At 40.1% G+C, this 17692-nt stretch overlaps 1 protein-coding gene across 1 annotated transcript in view; it reads right to left on the minus strand.

Moving 5' to 3' along the window:
• The window catches only part of DIAPH3 (diaphanous related formin 3), a 119647-nt gene extending 102290 nt beyond the window's left edge, over positions 1-17357 (minus strand). Inside the window, exons 1-5 of the mRNA XM_081948702.1 lie at positions 17166-17357; positions 10511-10543; positions 6612-6788; positions 4743-4847; positions 3296-3426 (exon numbers count right to left, since the gene is read on the minus strand). Coding sequence (XP_081804828.1) covers positions 3296-3426; positions 4743-4847; positions 6612-6788; positions 10511-10543; positions 17166-17273 — 554 coding nt within the window. The 5' untranslated portion in view covers positions 17274-17357. The remainder of the gene's footprint in view (positions 1-3295; positions 3427-4742; positions 4848-6611; positions 6789-10510; positions 10544-17165) is intronic.
• Positions 17358-17692: the final 335 nt, after the last annotated feature.

Below are 17692 nucleotides of genomic sequence, written 5' to 3' on the forward strand. Positions count from 1 at the left end.
GGGATTGAGGGTGATTTCTTGATTTTATTGCTTTTATAAACGATAAACTAAGAACAGCATTACAAGTAATCCTCAATTTAGGACAACTGAGCCCAAAACATTTGTGGCTAAATATGTTAAGCTAGTTTTCCCCATTTTCTCACCACGTATGTTAAGTGAAGCGCTGCAGCTTTTAAATTAGTAGCTCGGATGTTAAGTGAATCTGGTTTCCTCCTTGGCTTTGCTTGTCAGAAAGTAGCAAAACATGACCCTGCGACGGTCATAAATGAATGCAAACCGTGTGAGCGTGGGGATGCAGTCATAAGTGTGAAAAATGGTCATAAGTCACTTTTTTCAGTGCTGCTGTGGCTTCAAACGGTCCCTCAATGAACGGTTGTAAATCCAGGACTGCCTGTACTTTGTATACTTTGGTTAAGATGCTTTAGAATATTTTAAATTAACTAAAAAAATCACATGACTTTACAGCAGGTATTGAGATAGAAAATGCTATATTTGCTCTAACTTTTGTACCAGGTGGGCACGCTACTTCTCAGGTCATTGGAAAGAGTACCCTTTGTCTGAAACTACCTGGGTTAAGAGTTGGGATGTGAAAACAGACAGGTTGGTTAAGCAATTCCATGACAAATATCCTGACAAGCCAAAGGGTTGAGAGGTGGTTAGGCATATGATTAACACCCTGTTGAAGGGGGGCAGCCTGTCAGGCCTTCTTTACACAATCTCTACATTGGCCTTTCAGACCTGCCACATTTAATGCTGTGGGAAACTGGGAGGGAGGATCATATGGAGAACGGGAGATATATAGTCAGAATAACATTCCTTTGTCGGAGAGTCAAGGACACCTTGCCCTTCAGCTGCGATGAGGTGACTGGGAGGCATCTCCAGTTGGGACAGTGCCTGATTGGGCCATGTGATGGACATGTAGGTGCTGGGCAGGGACTTGAACTTTCTTTGGGTGAGGAAAACCTGGAAGCTTTCAGATTCGGGTTTTCCCAGATGTGCCAATATGACATCTCTAACAACATGGAACTTTGAGGAACTTCAAGCCACTGAGTCTTCTTTCGTTGGGGGTGTTATTTGGAACCCTGACAATAGCTATGCCAAAAGCCTGGACCTCTTATTATTGTTATTAAGAACCTATTTTTAGTCTTCCCACTAAAAGGTTTTTCATTTAAACGATAATAATCTGTAGGCTATGTGTAAATCAGCCATACTCGTGTTCATAGAGCCCTGCAAGCAAATTATCCAGATATCGCCATTAAAAAAAAAATCCTATATCCACTGACTTAATCAAGTTCTAATTTTAGTGCCGAGACCCCTGACAAGATCATAATGATATGGAGATTGATTCAAGAAGAAATGAATGTGCAACCAGATGAAGCACATCAATAGCACCGTAAAAAAGAACTCCTGATGAGACCTTTCCTGGCTTGTTACAAAAAAAAAGAAAAAGAAATCTACGGTAGTTTCCAGAGTGCAGGGAAATATATTAAGCTACCAAGCCCATATTTCTTTATGTGGCTTGGCCAATGACTATGTCTTTTTAATAAAATTAAATTCTATAAAGGTAGTCGCTGGCTTACAACAGTTCGTTTTGAGACTGTTCAGAAGTTACAACGGCACTGAAAAAGAGACGTACGACCATTTTTCACACTTAAGAGTGTGGCGGCCATCCCCGTAGTCACGGGATCAAACTTCAGACGTTTGTCAGCTAACTCACACTTATGACGGCCGCAGTGTCCATCACGGGATCTCCCTCTGCGACCTTCTGACAAGTCAACAGGGAAACCAAATTCACTTAACAACCGTGTTCTTGTACCCTACGACTATCATTAAGTGTTGTACCTTATGATTCTTGACGAATGCATCTTGCCTTTTTATGTACACTGAGAGCCTATGCACCAAAGACAAATTCCTTCTGTGGCCTATCAATCTTGACCAATAAAGAATTATATTCTATTCTATTCCATTCTGTATTTCTATTCTATTCTGTATTTCTATTCTATTCAATTCTTTATTTCTATTCTATTCTATTCCATTCCATTCTGTATTTCTATTCTGTTCTATTCAGTTCTTTATTTCTATTCTATTCAATTCTTTATTTCTATTCTATTCTATTCTATTCCATTTCGTATTTCTATTCTGTTCTGTATTTCTATTCTGTTCTGTATTTCTATTCTGTTCTGTATTTCTATTCTATTCAATTCTTTATTTCTATTCCATTCCATTCCATTCCGTATTTCTATTCTATTCTGTATTTCTATTCTGTTCTGTATTTCTATTCTATTCTATTCTGTATTTCTATTCTATTCTATTCTTTATTTCTATTCTATTCTATTCCATTCCATTCTGTATTTCTATTCTGTTCTGTATTTCTATTCTATTCAATTCTTTATTTCTATTCTATTCCATTCCATTCCGTATTTCTATTCTGTTCTGTATTTCTATTCTGTTCTGTATTTCTATTCTATTCTATTCTGTATTTCTATTCTATTCTATTCTTTATTTCTATTCTATTCTATTCCATTCCATTCTGTATTTCTATTCTGTTCTGTATTTCTATTCTATTCAATTCTTTATTTCTATTCTATTCTATTCCATTCCATTCCGTATTTCTATTCTGTTCTGTATTTCTATTCTATTCAATTCTGTATTTCTATTCTATTCAATTCTTTATTTCTATTCTATTCCATTCCATTCCGTATTTCTATTCTGTTCTGTATTTCTATTCTGTTCTGTATTTCTATTCTATTCTATTCTGTATTTCTATTCTATTCAATTCTTTATTTCTATTCTATTCCATTCCATTCCATTCCGTATTTCTATTCTGTTCTGTATTTCTATTCTGTTCTGTATTTCTATTCTATTCTATTCTGTATTTCTATTCTATTCAATTCTTTATTTCTATTCTATTCTATTCCATTCCATTCTGTATTTCTATTCTGTTCTGTATTTCTATTCTATTCAATTCTTTATTTCTATTCTATTCTATTCCATTCCATTCCATATTTCTATTCTGTTCTGTATTTCTATTCTATTCTGTATTTCTATTCTATTCAATTCTGTATTTCTATTCTATTCAATTCTTTATTTCTATTCTATTCTATTCTATTCCATTCCATTCTGTATTTCCATTCTGTTCTATTCTATTCTGTTCTATTCTGTATTTTTATTCTATTCTATTCTACCTTAACTTACATAAAACACTGAATGGAAAACAGCTGCAATGTAGAAACACAACCTTTCCTGAAACCAGCTTTTATTTTTATTAGAAACTTCTGCCGAAGTGTTGCTTTACCTGACAGGGTTACTAGTTAACGACACACGAAGAGATTCTAGGCAGCTGACAAGTTTTTCATCCACGGTTCCAGATTTTAATTCGTATATGAATTCCTGAGGCAAGATCTGTTTTCTATTCTTGAGGCTTCCCTGAAAGGAGATAATCGTGAAACAAATAAATGTTACCTCTACTCCATTCCATTCCTCATCCCAATACATTCTATTCTATTCTATTCTATTTATTCTATTCCATTCCATTCCATTCCTCATCCCAATACATTCTATTCTATTTATTCTATTCTATTCCATTCCATATCCCAATACATTCCATTCCATTCCACATTCCAATTTACTCTATTCCATTCCATTCTATATCCCAATACATTCTATTCTATTCTATTCTATTTATTCCATTCCATTCCTCATCCCGATACATTATCTTCTCTTCTATTGTTTCCCTTCTCTTCTAATTCCATCCCATTCAATCCTCTATACAATCTTGAAAGCACGCTCAAAGAGGTACGCATGTTCCAAAATAGTACCATTGGGGGATGAAAACCATGAGTACTGAATGCTTTAAGACAGGGGTGTCCAAACTTGGGAACTTTAAGACTTGTGGACTTCAACTCCCAGAATTCCCCAGCCAGAATTCTGGAAGTTGAAGTCCACAAGTCTTAAAGTTCTCAAGTTTGGACACCCCTGCTTTAAGAGGATTACATATACCATGTCAGAACTTACCCTAACTTATTTGCAGAAATGGAACTCCTAATTAAACTCAGAAAATGTTGTTGTTCTCATCATTCAGCCGCTAAGTTACATCTGACTCTTCGCGACCCCATGGACCATAGCATGTCACATGCCAGGCTCCCCTATCCTCCACTGTCTCCTGGACTTTGCCCAAATCCTTGTTCACTGTGTCAAAGACACTATCTAACCATCTCATGCTCTGCTGTCCCCTTCTTCTTTTGAATTCCCTCTTTCCCAACATCAGGGTCTTTAGCAAAAAAAGCCTATCAGCCAATTAAATCTTGTTTCTATTTTTTCTTCTTCTAACTTTTATCAGTCTCTTTCCCTAGTGTAAGCTGTGGTATGGGGGACGCAGTGGCTCAGTGGCTAAGATGCTGAACTTGTCGATCAGAAAGGTTGGCAGTTCGAATCCCTAGCACCGCATAATGGAGTGAGCTCCCGTGACTTGTCCCAGCTTTTGCCAACCTAGCAGTTCGAAAGCACATAAAAATGCAAGAAGAAAAATAGGAACCACCTTTGGTGGGAAGGTAACAGTGTTCTGTGTGCCTTCGGCATTTACTCATGCCCACCATATGACCACAGAGATGTCTTCGGACAGCGCTGGCTCTTCAGCTTTGAAACAGAGATGAGCACTACCCCCTAGAGTCAGGAACGACTAGCACATATGTGCGAGGGGAACCTTTACCTTATGCTGTGATCTCCCTGTTGCGTATGCTTACCTGCCTCGAAGCAGCGCTAGTATACTGTAACACCATTTCTTTTTTGATACTGAAGTCTTTTTCTCTTAGCGGAGCTTTTCGATCCTCGTTTAAATTCATATCTTCCTAAAAAATATTAAAAAGGTAAACACAAGTATAAGAGATTGCAAATTGATCCCAAAATGTTTCGGAGTGGGGAGAAATGGGATGAGGTCTTTAAAAGTCAAGAGGCCTTAAAAAAATTGTCGGGGTGTGTATGTGTGTTTGTGTTTTAATTCTCTGTTTGTGTGTGTGTGTGTGTGTGTGTGTGTGTGTAACTCTGGAACACCTCAAGCAATTTCAACCAAACTTGGTACACAGATGAGTTACTCTCTGGAGAAAAGTCCTGTGGGGTTAAGACATCCCTAACACCACTCGGAGTCTGTGTTCTGTTAAGATACAGCCTGTTGTGCCTTAAAATGGCTTCTACTGTACTGTCGTAAAATTGCTTCTACCATACAGTGCAGTGGAGTTGCCATGGTAACGGCTTCACAGTACTCCACAAGGGGGCATCCTCTTGTAAGGGGGAAAATCCAACATTACATTTGGTTTGGACATTTTCCCCCTATAAATAAGTACTGGGCAACAATGGGTTACCGGCTAGTTGAAATAAAAAACCACCACCCTTCCATTTTCTTCTCATTTTCTCAATCCATAGGATGGAATACAACTTTCTAAGTAGTCTGCTTAGGAGGTAACATCTTGCCTTTCCATTCTCACAGTAGGACAAGCTCTCGTGGGTTTTTTTCCAAGTCAGCAAATAATGCCAGAATACCAATACTTCAACAAATATCTTGATATTTCCCATCTTCAAAATAATAATAATAATAATAATAATAATAATAATAATAATAATAATAATAATAATAATAATAATAATAGCAGCAGCATTACATGGTCAATTTCTGGAAAAAATAAAAGATAAAGTGAAAAAACTTGGTTATGGTTAACAACAGGTACATTAAAGAAAGAAACAGAGTCACTAATCCTGGCTGCGCAAGAACAAGCTATCCGAACAAATGCCATTAAGGCCAAAATCGAAAAATCCTCTGATGATGCCAAATGCAGACTCTGCAAAGAAGTTGATGAAACTGTTGACCACATACTCAGCTGCTGTAAAAAAAATCAAGCAGACTGATTTTAAATTGCAGCACAATTCAGTAGCACAAATGATCCACTGGAATTTGTGCAAAAATTATAATATTAAAACAACAACAAACTGGTGGGAACATAAGCCTGAAAAAGTCACCGAAAATCAGATGGTCAAGATCCTGTGGGATTTTCGTATACAAACAGACAAAATACTAGCATAACACACCAGACATCACCCTGGTTGAGCAAAAGAAGGTTACAATCATAGACATCGCAATACCAGGTTATAGCAGAGTTGAGGAGAAGGAACATGAAAAAGTCGCGAAATACCAGGACTTAAAAATTGAAATCCAACGATTATGGCACAAACCAGCAGTGGTAATTCCAGTGGTAATCGGCACACTGGGTGCTATTCGAAAAGCACTGGAATTACATTTAAAACAGTTAAAACAGTTAAAACTTGACAAAATCACCATCAGTCAAATGCAAAAAGCTGCACTGCTTGGATCTGCACGTATATTACGAAAATATGTTACGACGTCCTAGGCCCCTGGGTGGGGCCCGACTAGTAATCAATGCTAAATCCGGCGAAACAACTGGCCGCTGTGATATAATCGTATAATAATAATAATAATAATAATATCTTCATCACGTGAAGTATTAGTACTGCTTTATCAAGCCTTAGTAAGGCCACACCTGGAATACTGCATCCAGTTAGGAATTACCCATCTAGTCCAGAAGCAGGCCTGCGATGCTTACCATCATTTTTTCAAACAGTGCAAGGATCTCTCCATCTGACAAATGTGTAGGCTTGAAGTCATCCATCTCTGCAGGGGTGGTACATTCACTAGATGAGCAATGTGATTGCTTCAGATGTGGGAGAGGCGGCCTGTCCTTTTTGCTGCCCGGGATCCGTATGCTAGAAAATTTATCAAACTGAACAAAAAAAAGAAGAAGCACATCTCAGCAGGTACACAGTTAGACAAAAAAAACCAGCCTCATTTCTCCTAAAAAAGATTTGGTGTAAACAAACACAATTGATTACCCAGTAGTTTTAAAAGCAAGCCCAAAAGTTTGATTATACAGTAAGCCAGACATCATTTACCGTATTTTTCCGACTACAAGACACACCGGTGTATATGACGCACCAAGATTCCGAAGAGGTAAGTAAGAAAAAAAAGTTTTTATCCTCCCAGAGGAACACTCTGAAGGCTTTAGCAGGGCTGGAGGAAGGCAAAAACACCATTTTTGCAGAAAACGGGCCATCTTTTGCAAAAACTGAGACATTTTTGTCTTCCCTCCAGTCCTGCTGAAGCATGCAGAGTGCTTCTGGGGGCTTGGGGAAGGCAAAAATGCCAACGTTTTTACAAAAAACAGCCTGCTTTTCGCAAAAATGGGACGCTGGGGTGGGGCTTCGGGAGGCCAAAAATGGCTGTATTCGGTGTATAAGGCGCACCAACATTTCCACGCTCTTTTAGGAAGGGAAAGGGTGCGTCTTATACTCCAAAAATATGGTATTCTCACCCACCTCTCCAGACTAGAAACCAATCATTTACAAATTAGAGTTATTGAAAGTGTACAAATGAGAATTGGAAAGATAGTAATACAAAGGGAGAAAATGAAACCTTTACGAAGAAGAATTGGGTCAGCTGCAGGACACTTACGATTCCTACAAAGACTTGAAGAAACTTTCCACATTGGGAACCACATGCATTGGGGAGCTATGCCCAACAAAACAAAACAAAACCCCTCCATCATATTTTATGCCTCTTCCATAATGTTGTATCAACTGGGATTTTGCCAACATACAGTTCTTACACAAAGCACTCCTCGCCACGCTTCTCGTTTATTTCAGACTCCCTTATATTTTGTATCTAATGTTGCCAATTAAAGCATCATTAGATACATATGGTACATGATTGATAGATGAGAGGGGGGGTGGCGGTATGGTATGGATCTAAGATACCAATTCTAACTAAAGAAAATCTGGATATAACATTGCTTGCCATGTTTCTCATTTCTTTCAGACTCCCTTATATTTTCTAATGTCGACAATTTAAGCATAGGTAGGTAGGCAGGCAGGCAGGCACACACACACACACACAGAGACACGGCTAGGGATTTTTTGCCTTTCACTGTGAGTTCAAGGTTTGAATTGGATAGATAGATAGATAGATAGATAGATAGATAGATAGATAGATAGATAGATAGATAGATAGATGATAGATAGATAGATATGGACGGACGTAGAGATACATATAGAGATACATAAGTACATATACAGTAAAGTCTTGAGTCTTTAAAAGAATGGGGAAAATATTGTAAAACATTCGGCATAAACTTCATCCAGTTAGGTGGTACGAATCTAAGTCTAAGATATCAATTGTAATTAAAGAAAAACCTGGATTAAATTGCTATTTCTGCAAATTAGTTCTTAATAAAGACAGTTTCAAGAAAACTGTTTCCTACATCCTAAGAAAAAAACGCTCCTAGATTTTTTTTTCTCCCCTTCCTAAAATTATAATAGTTTTGCAATCTTATATTAAAGCATAACTCTTGAAGCATCAAACATTTCATTCCCTTGCTCGTTAGGTAAAGACTGTTTTGCAAGCTGCATTTCCTCTGGACTCAAGAAGAGGCTATTTAGGGCACACCGAGTCCAACTCCCGTCTCAGGGCACGAATCCAATTTAATACAGTCCTTGCAAAGAGAATGAAAGCATTGCCGGTCTCAACACATCCTGCAAAAAAGGAGCTCATCTTTTTGTAATCATAGTCTACTACCAAACACGTAAACTGCAAATTCCATTCTGCTTTCCGGATCTGCTTTGCTAGAACTTGACGTAATTACATTTTGTTCGGCTTCCTAAGATGGTGGGGAGTCTCTTTCCGTAGGGCAACTTTTCAGGGACTTGAAAAATGTCAGCGGGCCCAGTTTCAGCCGCCTTTTGTCAAAATTAAACTGTTTTCTCTCTCCTTCCTTCTGAATAGTTCCGTGATCGTCTTCCTTATCTTTATCTGAAAAGCAGACATACTGCAGTGTCGAGTTCCAGTGCCAACTGAAGTGGCACTTGACAAATTTTCCGAGTTTTTGAACTCATGCTTCTTTGGATGCAGCCTAGAGTTGCTTTTGCTTTCTGGGCAATAAAGTCTCACACTGCTGACCTTTGTAGAATCTGTGATTAATTACAGATCCAGAAGTCTCTTCATGTGTCACTGTCATCAAGCCAGGGAAACTCCTTCCTGGACCTACCCTTTTGATTACTTTCAACCAACACTTTTAATCTAGCAAGGAGACATTTTGTCAGCCACCTGCAAATTTACTAGGAGTCGGCACAGGAATTAGGATGCAGTATACGGGTCAGCAACCCACGGCTCTGGAACCGCATGTGGCTCTTTCATCCCTCTACTGCAGCTCCCTGTCGCCGCTCGGTTCCACAATTTTGAAAGGAGCTTCCGATTGGGAGGGGGAAAGCAGAGGAGACTCTATGGCAAGGGGAAGATTTTCTGGTCAGCTCCACTACTGGTAGGGCGTTCAGTTAGGTCAGGTAGCGGGGAAAGGATGCCACGCTAGGAAAAGACTCTATGGTGGGACACCCAGCCTTCTGGTTGGCTCCAAAATTGAACAGGGGGCTTCCAGTTAGGACCTTTGTGGCTCTTTGAGTGTTTAGGGTTGCTGACCCCTGCCTTAGTTCAAGAAATCAGGTATTGTCCCTTCTGAGATGTTTGAGACACCCTCTATTGCTTTTCTGGACTTTGCTACTGTCTGACCACTGCCTAGTCTGTAGCTCTTCCTCCTGTCCATTTCCACATACTGGACTACCACAATATCGTCAACCAAGTCATAAAAACATTGAAGAATATCTATGTGGCATCCTAGTTGATAACTCTGTTGTTGGCATTAGAAATCAGCTGTTGAGCAACAAGACACTTAGAAAAGTTGCTGTTGACTCATACATTTCTACCTTCTAATTAGATATGGTATTTTTCAATGCTATTAGGTCTACACCATTCCCAAATACTAATATTGATAGATGTCCAATTAAAAAATGAATAACTTTAATCAGTGGAACAACTTGCCTCCAGAAATAGAGAATGCTCCAACACTGGAAGTTTTAAGAAGAGGGTGGATAAGCATTTGTCTGAAGCGATGTAGGGTTTCCTGCCTAAGCAGGGGGTTGGGCTAGAAGACCTCCAAAGTCCCGTCCAACTCTGCTATTCTATTCTATTCTAACTCTAACAAAACACATCCTTTGCACACTGCAAAAGGACTACTCAGAGATTTTAAAACAACCTTTTAGTGGGAAGGAAATGGATCTGCACTGGGATGGGATGAGAAAATTAGTTAGGATGCATTAGGACATAAGGAAGTAGATGCTAAAGATCATAATTCCCTTTCTAGGCCTAAGAAATTTTGCATGAGTAGGACGTAAAATCAAGCCATCATTTATTGCTTCCACAACACACAAAATCAGGACCATCACACAACATCTTAATATGTGGGATGAACACAGTTGGAATTGCCAGAAGGAGCTATAGAGTTTGGCTTTATATCTCAACAGACAGCTCTATCCACAGAAGCAAAACACATAACAGATTATTTTCCCAAACAAATTCTCCTGAAATTTATGATATAACAAGGAAAACAAAATAGCTTACCACATCATCTGTCAAAATCTTGAGGTGCAAGGGCTGTAAATGAAACAAACCATCTGTTAGGGTGATTAAAAGTATAAACTAAAAGGAAGAAATGTTTTCACACAGATTTAGGTGGAAAGTAAATATATACAACTATATCTATGCGACCCCAATACTTGTATAATCCTCCCCCCAAAATTCAAAAAGTCGGTAGTCGGTTCATACTCAATTAAACTGCAATGTGTTTTGATTTAAAGGATGATTTAGCACCATATGCTAAGTAAGCTACTGGGATGCTTCAAGCCATAACAGTAGAGTCATGTAAAGGTAAAGGTTCCCCCCGCACATATGTGCTAGTCATTGCCGACTCTAGGGGGCGGTGCTCATCTCTGTTTCAAAGCCGAAGAGCCAGCGCTGTCCGAAGACATCTCCGTAGTGATGTGGCCAGCACGACTCAATGCCGAAGGCGCATGGAACGCTGTTACCTTCCCACAAAAGGTGGTTCCTATTTTTCTACTTGCATTTTTTTACATGCTTTCGAACTGCTAGGTTGGCAGAAGCTGGGACAAGGAATGGGAGCTCACTCCATAACATGGTGCTAGGGATTCGAACTGTCGAACTGCCAACTTTCCTGATCGACAAGTTCAGAGTCTTAGACACTGAGCCACTACGTCCCTCAATTCTTGTATAATCCCCCCCCAAAAAAAATTCAAAAGTCAGTAGTCAGTTCATACTCAATTAAACTGGAATGTGCTTTTATTTAAAGGATGGTTTAGCACCATATGCTAAGTTAGCTGCTGGGATGCTTCAAGCCATAACAGTAGAGTTACTTACATTGCATGAATCAAACATCTTGTTTCCTGGCTGGCAATATGAGACAAATGAAAATGTACAATTTCCAACTGACCTTCTCTTTTCATAGAACTTTTGGGGCTTTCTAGAATGGTCCCCATGAGCAGAGATACGCTAAATACAAGTGCCCAAATCCTTATTGCAGGAAATATCCGTCTGGTTCAGTTCCAAGCCAGGGAAAGACACTGAAAACATGGTGGCTGATTGGAAAGATGGTTTAATGATGAAGCAGAGCCATATGGAGTTGAGAGTGGGGGGAGGATGTTTATACCTTCTCTTGGGGCTTTGAATTTGAGCTTCCTATTCCTGTGCAAGAACATATATTCTATTGGCTGTTGTCAGGCTCTCGTGGTGCCATGTAGGGGTTATGTAGGCGTCATAGCTGGCTCTATAGGCAAAGTACAAATCCTAGGTGTTTGTCTGAGCTAAGTTTGATTGACGTTCGGAGGGTGATGCAATAATTCCTATTATGGCTTAATGGCTTTGCCCTGTGTTGGCTCTTGGGTGAGAGCTATTCTACCTTTGTTCAGACTTTGCTGCAGGGAATAATGGATTACCAAATCCATTACTTGGGGCCAGGGGCTCTGAGTCTCCGTGTCCCTTAAGATTTTTTATTTCTCTTTTAGGAGAAATATTTCAACCTGCTTCCCACACCCTCTTCTACTTCTTTCAGATTTTTCGAATACACGTTATCTAGCAGAGATTATGAAAACCATAAATACTACTTTGCCACATTAAACCTGTCTGTTGCAAGGCAGTAAGCCTCTACCGATTGTATTAAAAATAAATATAAAATACAGCCTTTTACATTGTTTTTTTTCACGTTTCTACTTGATAGGGCTGCTTTTCTGTGAAAGCTCAGATGAGCTGACAATTAGGAAAAAAACTCAAAACAACAAAAATATATGTAACGAAGTAATAAACATCGGAAGAAATAAAAAAAACTGCAGCACGTAGAAATACGGCTTGTGATCTGAAGCAAGTAAAGGCAAAGCTTTCACCTGGAACCAAAAAAAGTAACAAAAACAGCAACTTATAGAACTCCTTGGGGAGATAAATGCCCATCTGCCTCAAGGCAGAATTCAAAATGTAGCACTCCTTGTACCTAGGAAAGTCTTTTAACTGCCTTGGATAAAAATTGTAACGAAGAAGCTAAGCCATGGTGGCTTTTGCACAAATCCTTTTTTAATACCGCAATAGCAAGTAGACTTGTATGCCGCTTCTCAGTGCTTTTACAGCCCTCTCTAAGCGGTTTAGAGAGTCAGCGTATTTGACCCCAACAACCTGGGTCCTCATTTTACCCACCTCGGAAGGATGGAAGGTTGAGCCAACCTTGAGCCTGATGAGAATAAAGAAGTTGCCTTTTAAAATTGGTAATAGAAAAGGATTGTGAACTTCAAAAACATCTTAGGCAAAGAGAAAACAAATTTTTAAAAAACTGCAGACTACAGGACCAAGAACGCTACTCAGAGCACACAGATAATGACCAGCTATTCCCCACTATCCTGTCAGAGCTGAAGAAGCTTCTTGGATGACAAGGGAAACATCTTCAAAGGAAAAAACAAGAAAGTCCTATTTTCCTCCTGAAAAAAAAGCACCTTTGGGACAATCATGACCTGGATGACTGAGAATCTCTACCAACTTTTAACTATACCATTTGGGATGAACCCCTTTCAAATGGTGGGAATAGGAATGGATTTCCAGAGGGGAAAAATTGCAGACTACAGGAATCATTTGCACTACTCAGGTGACCCTGAGGACACAGATAAACCTCCCAAGTGCTTCAATGACCCTCTAAAAGGATGCAAATGACCAGCTATCTGCAAGGAACACAAATCCTTCCATTACCACTGTCCTGTCAGAGCTGAAGAAGCTTCTTGGATGAGAAGTGAAACATCTTCAAAAGAAAAAAAAAACAAGAAAGTCCAGTTGCCTTTTGGGGAAAAAGCACCTTTGGGACAACCTGGATGACTGAGAATCTCTACAGATCTCTTGAGACAAGCAATCTGTACAGCAACTAACTAATGAAACTATATTCAGAGGGTGAAATGCTGTTCTATCCTGAAAACTTGTTAACTCCAAGCGAGACCGGCAGGTAAAAGTGTTAGCAGCCATTTATTGGTTCTTTCGTTTTTGAGAAAGACTTTTTAATCCCTTAAGAAGCGTAGCTTTTATGATGTTTCAGCACTCAATTGAAATTCAATCCTGAAAGCAAAAGCACAGCCCTTAGTAAAGCCATTTCTAAAATTCCCACGTGTCTTAGTAGGAAAGAAAAATCCATGTTCTCAAGAAACCAAGATGATTTTGAGGTCTGCTTAGAATTACCATCAAAAAATAAAGGAGGGGATGCTTACTGTAATTTAATCAAACCTTTTAAACAAGATAGAAGAATTTAGTAAACATGATATCCACGATTGGATAAAAAGGATGTTTTCCACTGGATGAAGTATAAATAATTTTTCACTTCATACAATAGCTATTACCATCTGAGAAATAAACTCGATGCCAAAATCGTATGTATATTATTCAGAAAAATCAAATGTACTAGGATTTATTTTCAGATAAGCATGTCCAGACTTCGATAAAGATGTCATTGTCAAATGTTATGCAGGTGCCATATGGCTTAGTGTATGCAAGAATTGTTGTGCTCCGCCAGTGGAGCTGGTTCAAGATTCGGACAGTGAGGAGGTTGGGGAGGAACCTGGGCCAGTCCTGGAGTCTGGGGAAGGCTCTGATGAGGGCTCTGTGTCGGAGGCAGAGAGGGGGCCAGGGCCGTCTGACAGTTATCAGCTGCCTTCAGAGTCAGACATCAGTGAGGCAGCCGAACAGCTGGAGTCTGTTCCCAGTGTGCGCATGTACAGAGTTGCCAGACGAAAGGAACAGCTAAAGAACAGGAGTCGATTTGGGAGTAAGGCCACAGGTGGATGTTGAATGGCCCCTCCCAGAGGAAATAAAAGAGGAGCGAAAGGGGAGTGGAGTTTGCAGGAGATCATTAGTTCGCTTCATTGGTTCGTGAATCTACGACGCTCCTTGCCAAGTTTTGCAGATATGGGCCTGGCAGCTCTCCAAACCAGATAAGGCCTGTGACTGTAAATCCTCCCTTGAAAGACTTTGCTGGATTTGAATGAGCAAAGTACCTCAAAGAAAATAGAAAAGCAAAGTACAGTGGTACCTGGGTAGTCAAACTGCTTTGAAACTCATCAAATTTGGTACTCAATGCATTTAGAGGCAAAAAATTTGTCCCGGTATTCATCATTTGTTTGGTATTCAAAACACCAGTTAGAACTTGTGTTGGCTGCCTTCTGCCTCACTACGTTATTTGTGGAAAAAATTGCTTGTTACTCATTGTTTTTTTTGTACTCATCACACCTCCTGGAACCAATGAGTAGCAAAGTACCACTGAATATGCAAATCTCCTGAAATTTCAATTTCCCTATCACAACCAGTCAGGTCTTTCCCAAGAGGTCAAAGATTCCCTTCTCAAACCCTACTATGGCCCCAAATGGTTTATCATGCCTGCCCAAGCATTAGCTAACTCCCTTTCCAATAAAAGATAATTGTGTAACGTGTCACCATCACCACGGGCAACCCCTTTGTAATGTCTGAGCAGTTATCCCAAGGTCTCACCAAGGAAGTCACTCATTCCTTTATTAACCCAATACAACATTTGTAAGTCCAAATGTTTGGTTAATTCTGCTCAGAAGCAGGTCCATGTCTTCCCCCTTAAAAGACCATTTTGCAAACACTACTATAGAAACCCTATTCAGTGTGGAAGTGACCCAGCCCTAATACAATGCAATGCCCTAATGCAACCCCATTTTCTCATACCTTCCCAGTACAGGTCAATTCCCTTCCCACTGGAAAGGTGTTTTAAATCACTAGGAGCTTCTCTTTTGCAGTGTCCAAGGGACCCTCCCAAGCTCCCTTCCTTATTCCCTAATGCAGGGGTCTCTAAACTTGGCAATTCTGGGAGCTGAAGTCCACAAGTCTTAAAGTTGCCTAGTTTGGAGACCCCTGCCCTAATGCAACCCCAATCACTCCTAAGGCCCCTTTCTTATACACACACCCTTTGTCATCCCTTCCCAGCGCAGGTTCAATTCCCTTTCCCTTAAAGGGCCATTTCAACTCCCAGAATTGCCAGGTTTAGAGACCCCCGCATTAAGGTATAAGGAAGGGGGCTCGGGAGGGTGCCTTGGACACTGCAAAAGGGCTGCCCCTAGTACTCCGAAAAGCACTCGTTGAGTGGGAAGGGAATTGACTCATTTAGACTTAGAATAACTTTATTGTCACTTTGAATGTACCCCAATCGGCATACATTAAACATTTGGTTGCATATAGCTCCCAAAAGCTCTCCACCTCTAATATGCACTGCATAAACATGACAAAAAGGAATACAAAATTATGCATATACTCACACGTATTATATGATACAGAGAAACAACAATTCCCTTCCTACTTAAAAGCATGTTTTAAAATCACTAGAAATAGTGCTTTTGCAATGTGCAAGGGACCCTCCATTGCCCCCTTTCCTTATGCCCCAGTGCAACCCCAGACATTTCCTCATCCTTTCCCAGCGCAGGTCAATTAGAGTTAGACTAACTTTATTGTCACTTTTTGAATGTACAATTGGGATATATTAAAAATGAAAATTGATTGCATGCAGCTCCCAAACAGTCTCCACTTCTAATATACACTGGGTAAACATACATAAATGCAAATTTTATCCTTCCTCATCCTTCCGATTTATCCTCACTCATCTTTCCTATTACCTATCTCCTCCAACTTATGACTACAACCTTGTTGCTTGTATCTCTACGATTTATATTGCTTTATTTAGCTTCCTAGTATGATTAATATTGCTTATTTAGTAACCTATGACTATCACTAAGTGTTGCATCCTATGATTCTTCATGAATGTATTTTTTTCCTTTTTTATGTAAATTGAGAGGTTATGCGCCATAGACAAATTCCTTGTGTGTCCAATCACACCTGGCCAATAAAGAATTCAACTCAATTCTATTCCTAATTCTAATTCTCTTCTATTCTACATTCTATTCCTAATTCTAATTCTATTCCTAATTCTAATTCTATTCCTAATTCTAATTCTATTTTACATTCTATTCTATGTTCTTTTCCTAATTCTAATTCTACTCCTAATGCTAATTCTATTCCTAATTTTAATTCTATTCCTAATGCTAATTCTATTCCTAATTCTAATTCTATTCTATTCCTAATTCTATACCTAATTCTATTCTATATTCTATTCTATTCTATGTTCTATTCCTAATTCTAATTCTATTCCTAATTCTAATTCTATTCCTAATTCTATACCTAATTCTAATTCTATTCTACATTCTATTCTATGTTCTATTCCTAATTCTAATTTATTCTACATTCTATTCTATTTTCTATTCCAAATTCTAATTCTATTCCTAATTCTAATTTATTCCATTTACTCTATTTTATATTCCATTCTATTCTCCATTCCATTATCCTATCCTATATTTTATTCCTAATTCTAATTCTATTCCCTATTCTATTCTACTCTAAAATTTTGCACACAGCCACATATTTGACATGACACAGAGAAACCACAATTCCCCTTCCCTCTGAAAGGCTGCTTTGCGAGCATTACCAGCAAGAAGCCCCTTTACACTAGGACCCCTCCCCACCCCCCACCCCTTTCTTTATAAGCTCCAATGCGACCCTTCCTCTCTCTCCTCCCCCCGCCCAGGAGCCAATCAATTTCCTTCTGCAACACCACCACCCCCCTCAAAAAGGCTGCCCGGGGCCCCTGCCTGGCGACCCCCCACCCAATACTTACGAACTTGGCTTTCTTGCTGCTGCCGCCACCGCTGCTTCCCTCCGAGCCCAGCGCCTCCGTGGCCTGCCTGCGGGGCGGCTGGGTCTTCCCGCGGGGACCCCTCTCCATGGCGGCGGCGGCGGCGGTGGAGACCCTCCCCGGCAGAGCTCTCCCGGCTCGAATTCTCCCGCCGCCCTAGCCACGCCCCCTCCTGGCGCGAAGTTGGCCAATCGCGGGCTCCGCGCGCCCGAAGGCGGCCTCCGGATTGGGCCAGGTGGATGACCAATCGCCGCTCGCCTTAACCGTCGTTTTGGAAGGGTGTACGGGGGAGGGAAGGGGCGGAGGAGCCGCTGCTGACGTCACTCGGCCGGCCGAGTAGCCTACGCCTCCTAGGAGTGAGGCGGGGCAAGTCCTTTGGGAGGGGGGGCAAACGGGGGGGGCATCCCAAAGGTGGGGGGGATAAGGAGGAGGGAAAGGGAGGCAGGTTGCGAAATGCACAAACAGATGCAAACTGTCATAGGTCTATGTGTATGTATGAATATACCTAT

Source organism: Natrix helvetica (genome assembly GCF_964273705.1).
Source record: "Natrix helvetica genome assembly, chromosome: 3".
Lineage (NCBI taxonomy): Eukaryota > Metazoa > Chordata > Lepidosauria > Squamata > Natricidae > Natrix > Natrix helvetica.